Below are 19,397 nucleotides of genomic sequence, written 5' to 3'. Positions count from 1 at the left end.
AGGTTAATGAATGCTTAGGACCGGATGTGACTATAACTAAGACAGAGTGCAAGCTCCCTTGAGGCAAGGGAACAGCCTTGGTGACCCTTGGTTCTCTCTTCCTGCCCAGGACTGGAGGACAGTGTGAGACCCACAATTCAGCTGTGGCTGCTCGTCTTGGTCCCCCACTCTGCCCCGGGTGGGTCTTGGCTTGGAAGCCCTAATCTGCTTGCTAAGCACCTACCCTACTCATTCCTACCCAAATTTGCCCAGCCCAGTGACTTACCCCTGCAATGTTGTGTCCACTCATTGCAGTAAATTACCCAATTTACTTCTGGTAATTTGACTCTTCTAACAGAACCCTAGAACCGTATTCATAGTGTCCCCTGTCTGGGCAGCCTTCTCTTATCACTCTTGGGCATGCTGGGGCTCATCTACACTGTTGCCATTTGTCAAGAGTTTGGATCCTAGACTCCCTCAACTTCTGACCCCCACTCCATCCTGAGGTAGAACTGGGGCCACAGAGTGTGACCTGGCTGGTCCTTGGAAAAGCAGGCTCAGTCCTGTGGGAAAGCAAGATGCAGCTCTCTGTTGCCATGGCAACCAAAAAGCAACCTCCGTGAGCCTTTTCATTGGACAATGAGGTCGAGATCCCGCCTCTACAATCAGAAGGGACCAAACAGAGGCAGACTGCTGGAGGATTAGTGGGTCATCCCGCAGGGAGACCCATGGACACATGATCCCACTTCTCATGGCCACCCTGGCTACGATGGAGCTGTGCCGAAGAGTCAGTGGAGTGGGGGTGGCGGGGGTGGCGGGGGTGGCGGGGGTGGCGGGGGTGGCGGGGGTGGGTGGGAAGCTTCTCGCAGGACGTTTCCTCGGACAGGGCTGGGCAGACGCCGAGCTGAGTAGATGGATGGAGAAGGAAACTGTTTTTCTTCCCAGCAATTCAGGCTGCCAGGGAAGGCAGGCTCCATGGGGCTGCGGCCAAGAGGTCACCGAGGGCCGCGAGGCAGAGGCAAAGGTGTTTCGGGGCAGGGGAGGAGGCTGCGGAGAATTATTAGGAAGTTGGGGGAGGAACCCCACTAACAAGACGACTGAAGCTTCTGGAGGTGGTAAGAGTCTGGGCTCGGAGTCACAGAGTACACGGGTTCGAATTCCCACTCTGCCCTGGCCAGCAGTGTGACCTTCTTGCACACATGTACCTACCTCTCTTTGTTTGGGGGGGAGGGGTCGAACACCTGGTTCTTTGTGCCAATCCCTGTGCGAACACCCTAGGAGTTTTCTCTCCCCGTGCCCTCAAAACGACCCTGAAATAGGTGGGTGCCACTTTACAGATGAAGAAACTGAGGTTCAAGGAGGCTACGTGGGAAAAGCCCAAGGTGAGCTCAATTCCCAGACGTGAGACTGCTCTGGCCCGGTTGGTGGTTGTCTGGAGGGAAGTGGGCGGTGCCGTTCCCACTCCCACCCCCAGGCATCCTGGCCTGCTCGGCAGGAAGGGCTGTGCCAAGCGTGAGACTCGGGTGGTTTCCTTTAGCAAAACTGCGTCAGGCCCTCTCTGGGGGGTAAACCGCTGCTAACTGGTGACAGCGCCTCAACAGCGCCTTGACTACATGAGATCAGAAAAGGGAAACAGGCTTCTCCAGAAAGTTCCCTTTGCAGGAGTCAGCAGATTAAAGAAAATAGAGAGAGCATGCCCTCACGGGAAGGAGGGAGAGAGTGTTTGTAACTCCTTTCTGCCCTTTCAAAACCAGCTAAGATTACTTCTGGAAGCCCTCATTTGACAAAATAGACCCATTTAATTTAGCCTGGTGGAGACTGAGAACGGCAGGGAGCACTCACCCTGGGAAAGTACTGACGTGCTCCGAGAGAGGGGCTGAGCCAGCAGAGTGGACACTGGATTTAGTGGTAGGTTGGACCTAACCTCTGAGCCTCTCATTCCTTGTCTGTGAAATGGGCTTGATTAGATTGTGAGGATCAGGAAGAGTAACCATGACATCCACTAGAGCCTTTCTCGGTGCCACCTGTGATCTGGATGGGTCAGGCAGTCCTCAGTGCAGGTATGTTCCCCCCACACACCAGAGTTTCCTGGGACCCCACAGACTAGGGAAGAGGCTTTTGCCCTGATGCCCTTGTCGTTCACTCTGGGGGTCAGAGTCATTAGCAAACACTTAGGGAGTCCCTAAAGGTGGATGTTTTTTGACTGCCTAAGTGTCAGGCTCTATGTTAAGTGTTGGACCCTGATCCATCTTTTTAATCATCCCCGAATAACCCTTCCTTTCTCCTGAAAAATACCATTACTCTCATCCCCATTTTGCAGAAGGGAAAATTGAAATTTACAGAAAGGTTAAGAGAGGTCACCAGGTGAATTTCAGACTCTTTCTTATGCAAATGACAGAAAACCTGACTCAACCTGGATTATGCTAAGAAGGGAATTTCCTGGCTCAGGAAACTGAAAAATCCAGGCATGGCTTGATCTGGAGACTCAAAAACGTCATAAAGACTGAATCTCTCCACTCTGCCTTAGCCATCTTGGCACCATGTTTGGGTTCCATGGGGTCTTCTGCAGCTCCAGGTTCATATCATCCCAAGTTCTAGTTCAGTAGAAAAGAAGGTCTCTTCTTGGAAATTGTAACACAAGCCCCAGGATTTACTCTAATTAGATAGTTGAAGGTCACATGACCACACTGATAAAAGGCATTGCCCTGGAAGATTCAGTGTTGATTGGTGGGTCTGGTCACAGGCCCCATGCCTGCAGCCTCGCCTCTACCAATGTGCTGAAAGGGAAGGAGGGAGGAATGTTTCTCCAAAGGAGGAATAGAAGAAATGCGGGATGGCTGCTGGCAGCTAACTTGGCCTGTGTGCTCCACACTGAGGTCACAAGTTCACACGGTTGAAAAGAAGTGAGGCTTGGATTGAACCCTGGCAGTCTGACTCCAGACCCCACTTCCTGAACTCCTCTGTACCTTCTGCTACAGGTGCCAACACAGATGTGGAAGGTGAGGCCCCTGTCCTGAGAGAGAGCCCACCTCTTCCTCACTGGTCCCAGGTCCCTCCTCATCATGTCTGGTGCCCATCTCCACCTCTGGCCCTGGCTCTTGTTCAGAGGGTTGCTAGAGCCTTTCTGATTGCTGGGCCTGGGCTATTGCCTGCCATGCTTCAGAAGGCCCTTGGCATGTGGCTGGAATAAGCACTATCCTGGGGTCTAATTGCTTCCTGTTTCTCCAAGCAGAAGGGTTCCTCGGGGACTGGGACTAGGTTCTCCCTTCCCCTGTGTGTGGTGCCTCTCTGGAACCAAGCAGGATTTGTGCAGTAGGCAGCAACTGTGACTTTGAGGGACCCTAGGAAGGCCCCTCTCTACCTCCTATATACTTCCTTTACTTTTTAAAATTCCATCATTAGATGAAATGTCACTCCTTTAATTCCTGTTAAGATTCAAATTTCTCTGAGAGAGGAGGCATTGTAGGTCTTATCACTCATTCACACTTTAGTGAGAAGTAGTTCACAGAATTCTTCCTAAGGACAGGCTTTATTATCATGGGCACCATTTACTGAGTGCCTACTAGGTGCCCTCCACGGATTCAAGAGCTTCTCATGCATTACCTCATTTAAATTTCACAACTCTGAGGGGTGGGTACTATTATTACCCCTGTTTTACAGATGAGGAAACCGAGGCCCAGAGAGGTTGAGGATCATGCCCAAGGTCTGCAATCAGTGGAGCGGGGTTTTGAATGCAGGAGGTCTGGCTCCAGAGCCTGTGCTGCCTATCACTCCACAAAGATAATCCCTGACATGCCTCAGTTTACAAATACATTCAGTGTATTCATATAGACCTTTTGGACTGCCCTACAATTCAGCGAGGTGGTTACTATGACCATCCTCATTTCATAGAGGAGAGCGTCGAGGAGGCTCAGTTCAGTCAACTGGTGAGCGGCAGATCCAGGATTTAGACCCAGTACTCCTATCTCAGATCCATTCTCTTCCCTGGACCCCACACAGCACACAGTGAGAGGAGCCTTGAGTTTACTCACTGGTGTCCTGGGCACAGAGGGAAAGTGTGGTGGGCGTGCAAGCTGGGAGCTCCTAGAACAAAGCTGCTCCTTCCCCCTTCTTCTTCTCCTCCCTCCCTCCTTCTCTTCCTTCCCTCCTTCCTCCCACTGACCCATTCATCCACCTAAGCACGCCCTCAGGGTGAGGGCTGTGAGTAAGCAATAGCCAAGACCATGTCCCTCACGCCCTCACAGGACTGATAGTCTAACAAACAAACAAACCCTTGCTAGTTCTTGAGTGTTTCTGGTGAGCTGGGCCCTTTGCTGAGTGCATCATCTTCACAGCTCTCTTTTTCAGGTAGGAGACGGGGGCTTAGGAAGGGCTAAGTGCATTATCTCACTTAGTAGGACTCCAGTCTGACTCCAAAGTCCCAACATCTCACCACAAAGCTGGACTGCCTCCCTATTGGGGTGTAGTGGGGATCCAGTGAATATTTATGGAACATTGAACAGGCGCGCGCGCGCACACACACACACACACACACACACACACAGAGCCCTGGCTCTGTGACCCCAGCACCCGGTACCAGAGCCAGCCATCTCTGCTGTCTCCAGCACCCTCCATACCACCAGGATGCAGGCCCCATCCCATCCAGGAAGCTGAGTGGGGAAAGGCCATCTCCCAGGGCAGGGACAGCTGGCACACTTCAGGACCTCTGGATGGAAACTCCCAAGGAGATTGAATGAGAGAGATCTAACCAGAGGTCCCAGAAGGAGAAACCAGAGCCTTGCAGTTGAAGGGAGCAGAGGAAGCTCAACTCTGCTCCCTGGGCAGCCCTTTGGCATGACTTCCTTGTGCCTCAGTTTTCCCTTCTTTAAGTGAAGCTGTTCACAAGCTGTGTCTGAAGTTTTATGCATCAGAAACTTCCTCAAACTGGCTGGATGCTTCATCCCCCCTGCTTTCTCACCTTACAGATATGGAAGCAAGGCTCAGAGAAGCTGAACCACAGCCACACAACGAGTGTTAGAAATGCAGCGAGAACCCAGCTGGGTCTTGAGTCTGTTGCCCCAACAAGTATCTACTAAGCGCTCAACTGGGTGCTAGAATCTGAACCGTGCCTAGGAGATGTAGCAGTGAGCAAGATGGACTTGTCCCACCTCTAGGAGCACCAGTTTTGGTAGGGGGTGACAGACAAGGGAGGAAGTGTTGGAAGTATTGGCAGGACAAGGTGACAAGAGCTAAGAGACTTTTGGGAGGCAGGGGACAGAGGTCTGCTTGGGGCTGTCTCAGCTCCTTCACTTGGGAGGACCTAGCAGAGCAAAGCTTTGGGGGCTGGGGGATTGAAATGGGGAAGGCTGGGGTCCAGGGTCAGTATTCCCGGCTCTAGTGGGGTGCTGACTGGGAGAGGGAGTTGGAGCTGCCCCACCCCCAAAAATACCCGGACCAAGCCCACTTTCAGCCTCTGCCTGCCGCCTCTCAGCCTGTGCTCTGCCTGTCTGCAGTTTCTGTCCCATCGGTTTCCTTGCCCCGGGTGAGTTCCACCTGCTTTCCTGGAGCCCAGTTCATCCATCACTCCTGCCAGGCATGTACCACTGTCCCTCTGAGTAGCTCCAAGGACCCAGGGTGACCTCACCTGCTCCTGATTCAGTTTGACTGGCCCTCTCTATTTCTGGAAGGTAGCTCTTGGCTATTCTTACCTCATGCTTGGGCACCCAGGGCCTGTGGGAGGGGCAGATCCCCCTCCCCGCTCCTGATGTTAACCAGGTCTGTATCATGCAGGGGAAGTGAGGGAGCCCTGAGGAGGGAACCCTCATCCACACGGGATTAACTCACTCTCACTTCGGACATGTCCTTTCCAACAATCCTGAACATTCTTCAGTCTACTTTCCTGTTTTTAACAGGAAAAGGACATTATTTAGGAAGAATTACTCTTGTTGTTAATTATCATTTGCTCTAAGCCAGGCACTTTATAGGCATCATGAGAGTCTCACAACATTCTATTATTGGTCTTCATTTTCCAGATGAGGAAACCGAAGCTCAGAGAGGGGACTTGACTTGTCTAAGGTCACACAGCAAGGAATTGCCTGAGCTGGATTGGAAGCCAGGTGTGCTTGATTCCGGAGTTGTTTAACCAGGGCCACACACCTGAGCCCTCCTCCAGCTGCCCATGGAGGGGGAGGGAAGAGGGAGATCATCCCACCCACCAAGCTTGAGCCTGCACAGATCTGGCCTCATGCACCCCCAAGAGCCCTTGTGGTGTTGGAGGGGATAGAAGCTCTGAAAAGGGCCGCCCAAGGATCTGAGGGCCATCCCTTCCTTGGTGGGTGGAAGCCCAGACCTACAGAAAGCCCACAGGAGGCCCTCCCCTTGTGACCTGTGCTGCTTAGTGGGAGCCACGTGCAGTCATCCCGCCTCATTTTTAGGTGGGCCCAGGCCTGCCCCCTCAGCTTTCCCCCACTTTTTCTCCCACAGCTGGTCTCCAGTCTGCTCCGGATCCCACCCGCTGGGCCTCTCCCACCCACCCTGCCTTCACACCAGGTGAGGACGTATGGCCCAGAGCTATGCTCACCAACACAGTGACCACTAGCCACATGTGGCTGCTGAGCACTTGAAATGTGGCTAGTGCAGCTGAGGAGATTTAAATTTTATTTAATTTTAATCAATATACATTTAAGCTTAAAAACTGATACTCAGTGCAGTTTTCTGAAAACATTTAAGTATGTTGGGAACAACCTGAGTATGTAAATTTACTTCTTCAACTGTGAATTTTATGAAATCTAAGTACAGATCATTTTCTGATGAAAATTTAACAAGAGTTTTAAGGGTAAACTAGACACCAGATTTTGGAGACTTAGTAAAATAAAATGTAAAATATCTCATTAATTTTTTAATATTGATTACCTGTTGAAATGGTAATATTTTTAATATATCAGATTAAATAAAATATATTATTAAAATTAATTTCACCTGCTTGTTTTTTTAATGTAGCTACTAGAGAAATTTTCAGTTACCTCTGTGGCTCATATTATATTTCTATCAGACAGTGCAATCTAGAGGTTAAATGTGTGGGTTAAAATCCTGGCTCTGTGTGTCCTTGAGCAACTTAACCAACCTCTCTGGACCTCAGTTTACTCACCTATAAAACAGGAATGATAGTAGCACCTCCTTCATAGAGTTATTCAGAGGAATAAATGAGATAATGTTTGTAAAGCATTTAGCATAGTTCCTGGCATATAAGAGTGCTCAGGAAAAGAACAGAAAAAAAATTATTATATGTTTCCTTTTATCCTAACAGTCAAGTGCAGTTCAATTAAACTCAATACTCATTGAGGGCCTGCTACGTGCCAGGATCCGGGGTTTCGATGGAGGACAAGCCGACCACTGCCTCTGCTCTCATGAAGCCCCTGTCCTCTAGGATGGAGGCAACCGCTGAAAGAAGTAGGGTGAGTGCAGGTGGTGCTAAGCGCTGGGGAGAAAATGAAACAGGAGATGAGCTAGAGTGGCTCCAAGACACTCTAGCAGGAGTGGCCCAAGAGGGCTTCTCTGTGGAGCAGGGACATGGGAGCTAAACCTGACCAACAGGGAGCCAACCGGGTGAAGCTCTGAGGGAGCGGCCAGTGCAGAGGCCACAGCGCAAGTCCCTGCGCCGGCCGTCTGTCTTCTCTATTGTACAAGCTGCTTCCACTTCTTGCATCCGGCTCTCTGGGCTACTGCACTGTCGCCTGCTCATGGCAATCTTTGTAACTCGGGCGCATGTTATTCCCCTTCTCGTCTGTTTTGCCTGCTGCTGTCTGCCTTCGCAAACCTCCCCCCTGCCGCCCCTCCAGCTCAGGTCCCCTGTTCTAGGAAGTTTTCCCTGATGGCTCCTGTCCCCACTCTTCTCTCTGTGGGGTTCTTCTAGACTGAATACTTTGTTCTACACCATCCTACCCTCCTCACCCCTTCGTCTTCCTGGGGCAATCATGCCTCCCCAACAAACTTGCTCCTTTTCCTACGGCAGGCACCAGGACCAAGTCTTACACTCTTCGCCCTGAGCTGAGCAGTTCAATAACACCTGCGGTCTGCCAGAGGCATGTCTGCCCAGGCAGAGTGGAAAATCCCTGACTGGGGGAAGGGCCATGGAAATTTCTTCTTAAAGTTCTCTTTCCAGACTTGGACTCGCCCCAGAAAGCAGTCAAGCATTTGCCCAGTGACCTGCAAGGCTGTTCTGTTCTTCCTCCTCACGCCAGCCCCTACCGGCTCCCCACTCCAGGCTTGAACCCAGGGAGCAGTGAGGGGCGGGGCTGGGGAAAAGCAGCAGAAGCAGCAGCTGGCAGGTGAGCTTTGCCTCAAAGAATCACTCTTGATGTCATCCAGTCCCACCGCCTCAGTTCGAAGATGAGGAAATAGGAGAAATGAAGTAGATGAAGAAAAGGTCAGCGGCAACATCGTACCAGATTGCGGGTCTCCCCACCCCCAGTCCAGGCTCCTTCCACTGGCTCGTGTTCCTGGGTTTCCTCATCTGTAAAATGGGAATGATCATAACAGTACTTTCTTCATAGGACTGGTGATATGTTAGGTGAGTTAAAGACGTAAAGCATTCTCTAATGATGAGCGTCGTATCCTCTCTGGCCTGAGCCTGCCTCCCTCGCAGCCCCATGGTGGAGTGTGTAGTTCCCCTTCTGCCAGAGGCTGACCTCTGAGTGGGCTTGAATGAGGGCTTGGCGTAATCACTGGGCCAGGCAGGTTCCAATGAGGCCTGTCCCCATGTTGTCTGTAGACTGTATCCACAGCATGTCTGGCCCATATTTGTCCTGCTGCTTTTTCAATGTATGTAGATGCAGTTATAGTGAATAAAATACAAATTCACTTGACAGTGTTACTGAAGTCACAGGTTTATCATATAGTTGCTCCATCAGTGATAGCAAAAGTCAACTAAAATTTTTGGAGATTCAGAATGTGTTGGGGGCCACTGGGACAGGTGCCCAATCCTCAGCCCTCCTCCCCGGGGACAGAGGACAGAGGTTCCTCTCCTGTCCTCGGAGATGTACCAGCCCAAATCAGCTCCTCTTCTCTGTCCCCAGCCCTCAGACTACCCCCCCCAGAGGGGCTCTGACAGGGAATCGGAATGTGTTGCGGGAGGCCCAGGTGAGAGGAGTAGGAGAGCTGCCCTCACATGTTCAGTGCTGAAGTCTCATTCTTCCTCCTCTGGGAACCTGTCCTCGCTCTGTCTGGCTGATGTCCCTCTCTCCTCTGACCTCCTGGAACATCACAGAATACTGCAGATGGGTAGCCCTCATCCAGCCCTTCACTGCTTCCCACCTGGTAGTCATGGGTGCGATGGGACATGAAGGTCGGGGTATTTGGAGTTGGCCTGGGATGGAGAGAGGCATAAAAGTGCTTGGAAGTGCTGTGCACTGTTGGTGGGAATGTAAAATGGGGCAGCCACGGTGGAAAACAGTTTGGTGGTTTCTCAAAAAATTAAAAATAGAGTTATCATATTATCCAGCAGTTCTACTTCTGGGTATATACCCAAAAGAAGTGAAAGCAGGGTCTTGAAAAGAGTTTGTACACCCGCATTCATAGCAGCATTATTCATAATAGCCAAAAGATGGAAGCAATCCAAGTATCTATCCATGATAAGCAAAATGTGATATATGCATACAATGGAATATTATTCAACCTTCAAAAGGAAGGAAATTCTGACACATGCTACAACATGGATGAACCTTGAAGACATTGTACTAATTGAAGTAAGCCAGGCACAATAAGACAAATATTGTATGATTCCACTTATATGAGTACCTCGAATAGTCAAATTTATAGAGACACAAAGAAGAATGGTGATTGCCAGAGGCTGAGGGGAGGAGGAAAAAGGGAATTATTGCTTAATGGGTATAAAGTTTCTGTTCTGCAAGATGAAAAGATTCTGGAGACTGGTTGCACAACAATGTGAATGTATTTAACACTACTGAACTGTCCACTTAAAAATGGTTAAGATGGCAAATTTTGTGTTATGTGTATTTTACCAGAATGAGAAAAAGAGGCCCAATGGGCCTCTCGAGAAGATGGCTAATTTGAGATGTCATGGGCCTCTCCATCCTTCCTTTCTTCCACACGCATTCACTGAGCATTTTCTATGAGCCAGGCAGTGTTCTAGGTGCACAAAAAACGTGAGCTGAGCTTCTACTGGCAGAGACAGACAATAAATAAAACTTGAACCAAAATGCTCATGCCTTCTCTTTGCTTTCCTTTTCTTAGTGAAAAATTTGCCATATTTACACTAAACAACCATAATTATGGATCCCCAATTTATGTTTTAAAACTTCTAGAGGGTTGGTCTGGTGGTGTAGTAGTTGAGTTCACACACTCTGCTTTAGTGGCGTGGGGTTTGCAGGTTCAGATCCTGGGTGTGGACCTACACATGGCTCATTAACCCGTGCTGCGGCGGCCTCCTACATAGAAAAATAGGGGAAGGTTGGCACGGATGTTAGCTCAGGGCCAATCTTCCTCACAAAAAAGAAAAACCTTCCAGAGCTCATTTAATGTACTTTTTTGGAGGTGTTAAAAATTTTTTTAATAGAGGTATAATTTGCATATGGCACAATGCACCCGTTTTTAGGTGTTCAATTCTATGAATTTTTAAAAATGTGTACTTAAAAAAAGCTTTATTGATGTAATTTATATACTATAAATTTCACCATGTAAAGTGTACAATTTAATAGTTTTTAGGATATTGACAGAGTCCTACAACCACCACCACGATCCATTTTAGAATATTTTCATCACCCCAAGAAGAAACTCTGTACCTATTAGCAGTTACCCCCATCACTCCTCAGTCCCCCAGGCATAGGCGACCACTAATCTACTTTCTATCTCTATGACTTGCCTATTCTGGACATTTCATGTAAATGGAATCATACAATATGTGGTCTCTTGTGACTTGCTTCTTTCACTTAGTGTAATGTTTTTGAGCCCATCCATGTTGTAGTATCAGTATTTCATTACTTTTTGTTGATGAATAATATTTTATTGTATGGATATACCACATGTTGTTTACCCATTCATCTGTTGATGGACATTTGGGTTGCTTCCACTTTGATATTATGAAGAAAGCTGCTATGAACATTCATATATAAGTTTTTGTGTGGATATATGTTTTTTTAAAACAGATTTTATTTTTCCTTTTTCTCCCCAAAGCCTCTTGGTACATAGTTGTATATTTTTAGCTGTGGCATGTGGGACGCCACCTCAGCGTGGCCTGATGAGTGGTGCCATGTCCACGCCCAGGATCCAAACCTGCAAAACCCTAGGCGGCTGAAGCGGAGCACGCAAACTTAACCACTCGGCCACTGGGCTAGCCCCTGTGGGCTTATGTTTTCGTTCCTCTAAGATATATACCTAGAAGTGGAATTGCTGGGTCCTATGGTAACTCTATGTTTAATGTTATGAAGAACTGCCAAACAGTTTTCTAAAGTGTCTGCACCATTTTACAATCCCCCCAGCAGTGTCTGAGGATTCCAGTTCCTCCACATCCTTGCCAGTACTTGTTCTTCTGTGTCTCTTTGATTACAGCCATTCTGGTGGCATGAAATGGTATGTCATTGTACTGCTGATTTACATTTCCCTGATGATCAATAGTGTTAAACATCTTTTCATGACTGGCTTATTGGCCATTTGTACATCTTCTTTGGAGAAATGTGTATTCAGACCCCTTGGTCATTTTTAGTTAAGTTATAAGAATTCTTTATATAATCTAGATGCAAATCACTTATCATATCATACATATGATTTGCAAAATATTTTCTCCCAGTCTGTGGGTTTTCTTTTTATTTTCTTGATTATGTCTTTTGAAACACAAATGTTTTTAATTTGTATAAAGCCCAACTTGGTGATCTCTTTTATCACTTGTATTTTTGGTGTCATATGTAAGAAATCATCGCCTAATCCAACATCATGGAGATTCACTCCTGTATTTTGTTCTAAGAGGTTTATAGTTTAGCTCCTATATATAGGTCTATAATCCACTTTGAGTTAACTTTTGTGTATATATACTTTTTAAAAAACTTTCTGGGGCCGGCCCTGTGGCTGAGTGGTTAAGTTCGCACACTGTGCTTCGGTGGCCCAGGGTTTTGCCGGTTCAAATCCTGGGTGCAGACATGGCACCACTCGTCAAGCCATGCTGAGGCGGCATCCCACATGCCGCAACTAGAAGGACCCACAACTAAAATGTATGACTATGTACTGGGGGGGATTTGGGGAGAAAAAGCAAAAAACAAAAAACAAAAAAAAACCACAGGCACAACTGTGTACCAGGGGGGCTTTGGGAGAAAGGGGAAAAATATAATCTTTAAAAAAATTTTTTTCTGGTATTAAGGTATAATTTACATTCAATAAAATCACCAATTTTAAATATACAGTTTAATTAGTTTCATCTTATATACTTTTAGTTATTCTATATCGTTGGGTATTCTTTCCTGAAAAGTTAGAGCTAGGGAAAATTGAATATGTGCCCATTTCCTCTTCCTCTTATGCCCCATAGTTTTGCTTGTAAGTGTATGTGATTATTTGTGAGTATGTGTGTGATTATATGCGAATGTGTTTGTGTGTGAGAGAGAGAGAATTTCAATATTGGCTTCTTAAGGGTTCCTGCTTAAATTGGCTTTCTCTTGCAGCTGCCTTGGACCCTTTTAATTATATCTAAGTCATATAAGTTGAATGAATGAATGCAGTAATCAAGTGACAGCCCGTCAGTATCTGCCTTCAGAGCCATCAGTACCACATGGCCACAGGTGTTTCCATGTAGCTGCCATGGTTGGGATTGAGATGGACACTCCTCAGCTGGGCCCCTGCATGGATGTGCCTGGGTTTAATGGGCTGTTTTCAAATTTGTGATTCCTTCATAAAGAGACCCCCTTCCAGGATAATTACAGAGTCCTGTAATAATCTATTAACTGAACCTGGTTTCTGTGCCTTGTGTTTCCTCAGCCTTCTGCTGGGCTGCCCCAGCAGCAGTTGGCCTTCTCCAGCAGCTTTCCTCTGGCTTCTGTCTGGCCACCCAAGAAAAGGAGCAAGTGTGCTTGCTGCCTCCTGGTCTTGGAGAAGGGTTAGTGCTTACCGCCTTATCCAGCTCTTGCCTCCAAATACCAAGAAAACTGTCTGGCTGATCTGGACACCCTGAGAACCAGGAGATTGAGTGGAAGGCCCGGGAGGGAAGAGGCCACACTTCCCATCTTAGCCCTGCAGCCCTGCTCACTGAGCCCCTCTGTGCCTTTGCATTTCCTTCTGAAGCATGAGGTAGAATTAAAGGAGCCTTATATAGGGGGCTTAATATGTGCCAGGCTTAGAAGAACACAGCTTAGAAGTGAAGCTCTCTGAGCATATTCCCCACAAATGACGTTTTGTATAAGAATTTATTAAGGTAGGGGCTGGCCCCGTGGCCGAGTGGTTAAGTTCGTGTGCTCTGCTGCTGTGGCCCAGGGTTTCGCTGGTTCAGATCCTGGGTGCGGACATGGCAACGCTCGTCAGGCCATGTTGAGGCAGTGTCCCACATGCCACAACTAGAAGGACCTGCAACTAAGATATACAACTATGTACGGGGGGGATTTGGGGAGATAAAGCAGAAAAAAAAAAAATATTGGCAACAGTTGTTAGCTCAGGTGCCAATCTTTGAAAAAAAAAAAGAAAGAATTTATTAAGGTAATATGTTGACATGACTGTTGTTAAGATGGTGACTTTTGAAAAGGCGTTAGAGGGAAGTAGGACCAGAAGGGAAGGAAGTCCCTATTGCAGGCGCTTGCCCTGCAGCCAGCCCCGCCACGGCTCAGGCCACCACCTCTTGCCCGGCCACTGGCTTCCTCTGCCAAGGCTGGACCTCAGTTATGTCTTGATATACATAATTTCCTCACCCGTATCCCATTTTACAGATGAGGAAACTGAAGCTTAGACAGGTAAAGTGACTTGCTCAAGGTCATCGACTAAGAAATGTCTGAGCCAGGATTCAAACCCAGCTTTCACTAACTCTCATGCACAGTAGCCTTAACCACTAAGGACACTACCTCCCTCCCCAGACCGCAGCCTCTAACATTCCTCCATGTTAGGTGGCAGGCATAATAACAACTAAATGTTTCTACCCTGCCCTCCTCTCTCCTTAGTTTGAGGGTCTAAGGCTGGTGGGGGAATTTTGTGTTGTCCGAGCCAAAGAAGAGGAGGACAGCCAGGCCTGAGGGGACCCAAGGGGTATCCCAGAACTGGGATACAAAACAAAGAACATACAATGAGATTAGAAAACTGCTAAATTTTCAACACTGCAATTGTGAAGGATGAGGCAGGAGGAGGCAGACGGCAGCTATAAAAGGGCTACAACTTGCTCTGGGCCTTAAAGGAAGGGCAGGGTTTGTAGGTAAGAGAGAGGGACCACATCACTGGTAGAAAGCACTGGAATCAGCAGAGTCTGGGGCTAGAGAAGAGGGCAGGCCATACTGACTTGTACCAAAAAAGAGGAGTGGTAAGGAGTAGTGGGCAGTCAGCCTGAGTAGGGTGAATAGGGCCCAATATCGAAGATTTTGAAAGGCATACAGTAGGGGCCGGCCTTGTGGCTGAGTGGTTAAGTTCATGCACTCTGTTTCAGCAGCCCAGGGTTTTGCTAGTTCGAATCCTGGGGGCAGACATGGCACTGCTCATCAGGCCACGCTGAGGTGACGTCCCACATGCCACAACTAGAAGGACCCACAACTGAAAATACAGAACTATGTACCGAGGGGCTTTGGGAGAAAAAGGAAAACTAAAAGGAGCCGAGTGTGCTTGCTGCCTCCTGTTCATGGAGAAGGGTTAGGGCTTACCACCTCATCCAGCTTTTGCCTCCAAGTACCGAGAAAACTCTCTGGTCTGGAGCTAGACACTGTCGCTTTCCTTGCCCCTCTTTTGGCACCAGGGAAGCACAGACATGAACATAGGCATGGATCTCTAGTCCTGGAAAGTGCCCCTCAGACACCGCCCAAGTGCTGAGCCTGCTTCACTCCCGGCTCCCATCCTGAGGGGCTGAGAGTGGACAGGGGCAGCCATGGTCAGAAGAAGACAGGTGTTCGAGGGCTGGGCCTCTGTTGCCTAGTCTGTGAAGCATTACAACTCCTGTCCCACCTGCCACCCCTCACAGGGTGGCTGTTAGGAGGATGTACCAGGAAAATGAATATGAGGGCTCTCCTGAGACTGCTCCAGGCACCTTCTTATTTGTTATCACCATGTTCAAATCCAGTTCTAACCCAAGTTCATTTATTTTGGGGAACAAAGCAGTTCTACCAAAGAGATGAGAGTCTTCTAAATATCCCAAAGTTGAGGACCCTGTGTGAGAATCTCTGGTGAAAATGCAGATTCCTGGGGCCCTACCTCAGACACACTTAGTCACAATCTTCACCCAGGGCCAAGGGATCTATGCATTAATCGGAGCCCCCAAGAGATTTGACTACACACGCAAGTGGAAGAACTGCGGTTTCACACTTGGGCAAACAAGGCCTGTCTGGGACCAGGAAGAGAGGTGATAACAACCCTCCAGAGGCCAGTGTGGGAGGACCGCCCCACTGTCACAGGGAGGGAGGAGTGGGAAGGGCCTTGGCCCTCATTTGCGCCAACCCCGATTTCACTGATAAGGAAACCGGGGCCCAGAGCCTGATGAGTCCAGTTCACCCCAGGGATTCATGAAGACAGGCCTGCAGTCCCCTTGCTCTCTAAGCCCTCACCACTCTCCTTCCTTCTTTGACCTCCATGTGCCTGGTGCATTCTGCAGCTGCCTGGGCCACACCTCCCAGTGGCAGGTCATGCCCTTCTCTGAACCCTAGGTTCCTTGTCCAGTAAGAGGCTTGAACTAAGTCATCTTTTTCAAACTCCATTTCCTAACTCCCTAACCTTTTTGGTCCTGCTCCCTAACCTTTTTGTATCTAGAGATAGAATTTGTAATTTTCATGACTATAGAACAAATACAACTGTGACTTTTTTCACAGAAAGAAAAAAAGTCTTTTGCAGTCCCTTTAGTACCTATGCAGACCTCAGGCTCAGGGGGCCCTTATACACGGCCCTTCTACCCAGGACAGCCAGGTGAGCTCTCCCTGAGACTCTGGCTCTGCGGGAGGTCTGACTCACCCTTCACCTTCCAGCACTTTCTAGCGCTTTCCCCTGGCAGCCTCAGCCAGCATAGAGCCAAGGGACCCAGGGTTTTGGCAGATGGCACACAGTCCACATACCTCCATTACCAGGCTGGCAGGCAGCCCCAGAAAGGGACAGAGAAACAACACACAGGTAGATGCAAGTCCAGTGAAACCTGCCTTTTACCAGCACCCATCCCCCTCCTCCCTTTTATTTCATGGCACTGATGAGAGACAACCAACTGTTTAACAAACATGTTTTTTTATTAGAAAAGTAAAAAATATTGCATAGGTCTTAATACTTGAACATCAAGTGTATTCATGAACAGCGAGTATCTTCATGTAAACAGTTCTAGATGGAAGACCCAGATGGCACTCCTCTGGGGGTGGGGTTCCAGCCCCCACCCCAAGGCTCTATCCCCTCAGACTCAACTCTTCAGAACACAGCAGGGGATGGGCCACACGCAGCTCCTGGGTGTATTTTTTCTTTGAGTGTCAAAGATCCCCAAGTGATCCCAACACCCGCCCCTTCCTCCTCTCACATTCATGCGTCTGTAAGATAGCTGCCTAGAACAGGTCAGTAGTGGAGCTCTGATCAAAAAGACAAAAGATACAAAAACAAGGAACAAACACCTTTGGCCCCTTCAGACCACAAACACAAATCACCTCCATGACCTCCCCCCTCCCACCAGGACCAGCTCCCCTGAGCACACCCCTTCTGCAGAGGCCAGTGCAGCCCAGCTGCTCTCCTGGCTGTCACATCACTGTTGTCTTAACTCTTAGTAATAATAAAAATAATAAGGTACATGCTACATACACATCCAGCCAGAAGCCTGGCAGGCCCCGAGCCTTTGTTTCATGCTACAGTGCTGAGGGGCACGTGCCCTCAACGGGAGCCGTCCGCACACGCCTCAGTGAGCGTCCTCGGAAACACTATGCTCCCCGCACCTAGAGGTTCCTCCCCTCAGGTGGTTGTCAGTTTTCTAACGATAGCCATCAGTCCCTCAGCTCCTGCCTGCCGATGTACATCCCAAAAGTTCAGCTGTCTCTGCCGTGGGGGCAGTGTCAGCCCCCCAGGCCCAAGTTCAACACTCCTCAATGAGCAGCTGCTCAGAGCTGTACAACTTCTTCTTGATGACTCGGAAGCCCGTGCTCAGCGTCAGGGACTGGCTGAAGCCAGGAATGAAGGGAGAGTTGGTGGAGCTAAACAGCCCCTGGATTTTGGGCCAGAGGCGTGAGTCCAGGCGCAGCACGAGGGTCAGCTGGAAGGTGGGCACCAGGCTGGGGTCGAGGGCCAGCTGGCCGACGCTGTGGCAGTTCTTGCCCTGCTCCACGCAGACGTCCAGCAGCGCCCCCCGCAGGCCGCACGGTTCGCTGTAGGCCAGGCGCAATAGTTCTTTGCCCACCTGGCTCACCAGCTGGCCAGGCATTAGCAGGCGAGCCGGGCGCCGCGAGCCCAGCCGTGCCTGGGCCAGGCTCTCCCGCAGCAACTGCATCAGGTTGGCACACAGGTGCTCATCCTCCGGGTCACTGAGCAACTCGAAGTCGGGCAGGGACACCCCATCCAGGTATGCCGAGTCTGGAAGGGAGAGCACACAGAGGAGGGGTGTAAGAGCAGATCCAAAAGGGGGAGGTGCTGTTTCGCTAAGAAACCAGCACTCTTTCCGACTCCGTGCCTGTTTCCGCCCCACACTCGTACCCTATACTCCAATCCCCCTCCCCCACTGCAATCTGGGTTCTGATGGAATAGGAGGCCAAGGTGGCTTTTCCTCCTTCTAGCGCGGCGCGTTCTCACCTCCCCGGCTCCTCGAGTCGCGACTGGCCCCCGCCCACCGCTTACCTTCCTCCGGCCCAAAGCCACTGTTGCTGCTGTCCAGGGACTCGCAGTCCGAGCTCTCCAGGCTCGCGCAGCGGCCGAGCCCCTCTTCTCGGGCCGCCGACCCCCAGGCTGAGCGCGGCGGCTGATCTGGGGTGGGAGTTCGGGACAAGGACGAGGACGAAGAGGAGGACGACGAAGAGAAGCGATCCCAAAGGCTAGGCATGGTGAGGACGGACGCCAGAACGTTTGCAGATGAGCTCAGGAGGTGGGAGCGCAGAAGACGCTGTAAGACAAGAGAGGCACGGACGAGGCGTCAGTCTGGGGGCTGGACCAGACTTCGAGCGCTAGGACTCGCACGGCTGAGGCCTCCCTGCGCAGGGATCAGCACACACACAAGGGACACTCACCAGCTAGCGCGGTCAGCGGGAACTGCTGGGACAGTGCGTACTGCCGCTTGAATGGATGCGCGAACTGGTGCCAAACCCCGAGCGCTGCCCAGACCTGTCCCTTCTACCCACCCGCGCCTCCCCCTCGGCCTGCGGCGGTCCCTGGCACCAGCGCTGAGAGGCCTATAAGGACTAGCGCGGGAAGCCACGCCCCCTTGGCGCAGCGGCCCAATCCAGACCCGGGAGTGTGGCCCGCCTCGGCCAATGGGCTTCCGGCGCACGTTCGCAACGTTCTCTCCTGCCCGGTGACAGCGGTCTGGCCCCGCCCCCGTAAAGCCCCGGAACGCTCCGGGCCGAACCTGGAGCCGCGGCCACGCCCCCTTTCTGGAAGAGATCCTCGGGCGGCTGCAGCTGCCAAGGTCCCCGAGGGCGCTCGCGGCAGGGGAGGATCAAGGAAAGACTTGTTTATTATAGGGTCGTGTTGGTGGGGGAGGGGGCAGCCCCTGACCGCGTGTTGGGAGAGGCAGGGGAACTTGAGGGGGCGGCGGGCAGGGAAAATGGTTGCCCCCAGCGTCTGGGAGCTTGCGAGCTACGGGCACAACTGGGCGCACGGGTGGATGCCCGTGGGACGGCGGAGCGGGGAGCAGTCGTTAACCAGGCCAGCCCTCGCGCACGTATCCCACGCTAACCCTGCCTTACGAAGGTCGGGATATGGGAGTGGGGTCCAAAGACTGGGCAGCCCCAGGCACCGAGCTCCGCCTTTCCCGTGGCCCCACGTGTACACCCTCCCGTTACTCTACAGCCCCAGGGGATGGGTTAATGAGGTCCGCGCCCCCCACTGGAGCCTGGCCCGCCAACCGTGTCCGCTCCCACCCCACAACTGCTCCCGAGGAGAGGGTCTGGGGAGGTTGCTTAGGGGAGTGTTGATGGGCTTGGGTTCCTAGCGCCTAGTCGTGGGGCTGAGAAATGGCACCCATATCAGAGGGACACACTGACCCGCCCGCGGGCCGAACAGACTGTCCGCGGCGCAGCGGTGCCTCCCCCGCCCGCAGCGGCCCCGAGCCGCTGGGCGTCCGCCGGGTCCTAGCACCCCTCTCTCAAAAGCGC

At 50.6% G+C, this 19,397-nt stretch overlaps 1 protein-coding gene and 1 long non-coding RNA gene across 2 annotated transcripts; one reads left to right on the top strand and one right to left on the bottom strand.

The window, feature by feature from the left end:
• The first annotated feature begins 613 nt into the window (after window positions 1-613).
• Window positions 614-8,355, top strand: LOC139082228 (uncharacterized). Its single transcript, XR_011538028.1, has 5 exons — window positions 614-766; window positions 925-6,074; window positions 6,442-6,507; window positions 7,265-7,412; window positions 7,970-8,355. It is a non-coding gene; the product is annotated as an uncharacterized lncRNA (long non-coding RNA).
• A 7,975-nt stretch (window positions 8,356-16,330) lies between these two features.
• On the bottom strand, window positions 16,331-18,477 carry DDIT4 (DNA damage inducible transcript 4). Its single transcript, XM_008539343.2, has 3 exons — window positions 18,312-18,477; window positions 17,926-18,187; window positions 16,331-17,664 (listed from the first exon to the last, which is right to left on the bottom strand). Exons 2-3 carry the CDS (start codon window positions 18,125-18,127, stop codon window positions 17,171-17,173), a joined length of 696 nt encoding a protein of 231 aa, XP_008537565.1. The 5' UTR covers window positions 18,128-18,187; window positions 18,312-18,477; the 3' UTR covers window positions 16,331-17,170.
• Window positions 18,478-19,397: the final 920 nt, after the last annotated feature.

The sequence above is a fragment of the Equus przewalskii genome, chromosome 1 (assembly GCF_037783145.1).
Source record: "Equus przewalskii isolate Varuska chromosome 1, EquPr2, whole genome shotgun sequence".
Taxonomy (NCBI): domain Eukaryota; kingdom Metazoa; phylum Chordata; class Mammalia; order Perissodactyla; family Equidae; genus Equus; species Equus przewalskii.
Note: the sequence above shows the minus strand (reverse complement) of the source record. Positions and strands in the feature narration are given on the sequence as shown.

What these genes read in the sequence shown, in the direction of transcription:
- DDIT4 (XM_008539343.2), bottom strand. Translation starts at nt 18,127, where the DNA reads ATGCCTAGCCTTTGGGATCGCTTCTCTTCGTCGTCCTCCTCTTCGTCC. An exon ending in TGGCTTTGGGCCGGAGGAAG is followed by an intron (nt 17,665 to 17,925) that starts GTAAGCGGTGGG and finishes TCTCCCTTCCAG; the next exon opens with ACTCGGCATACCTGGATGGG.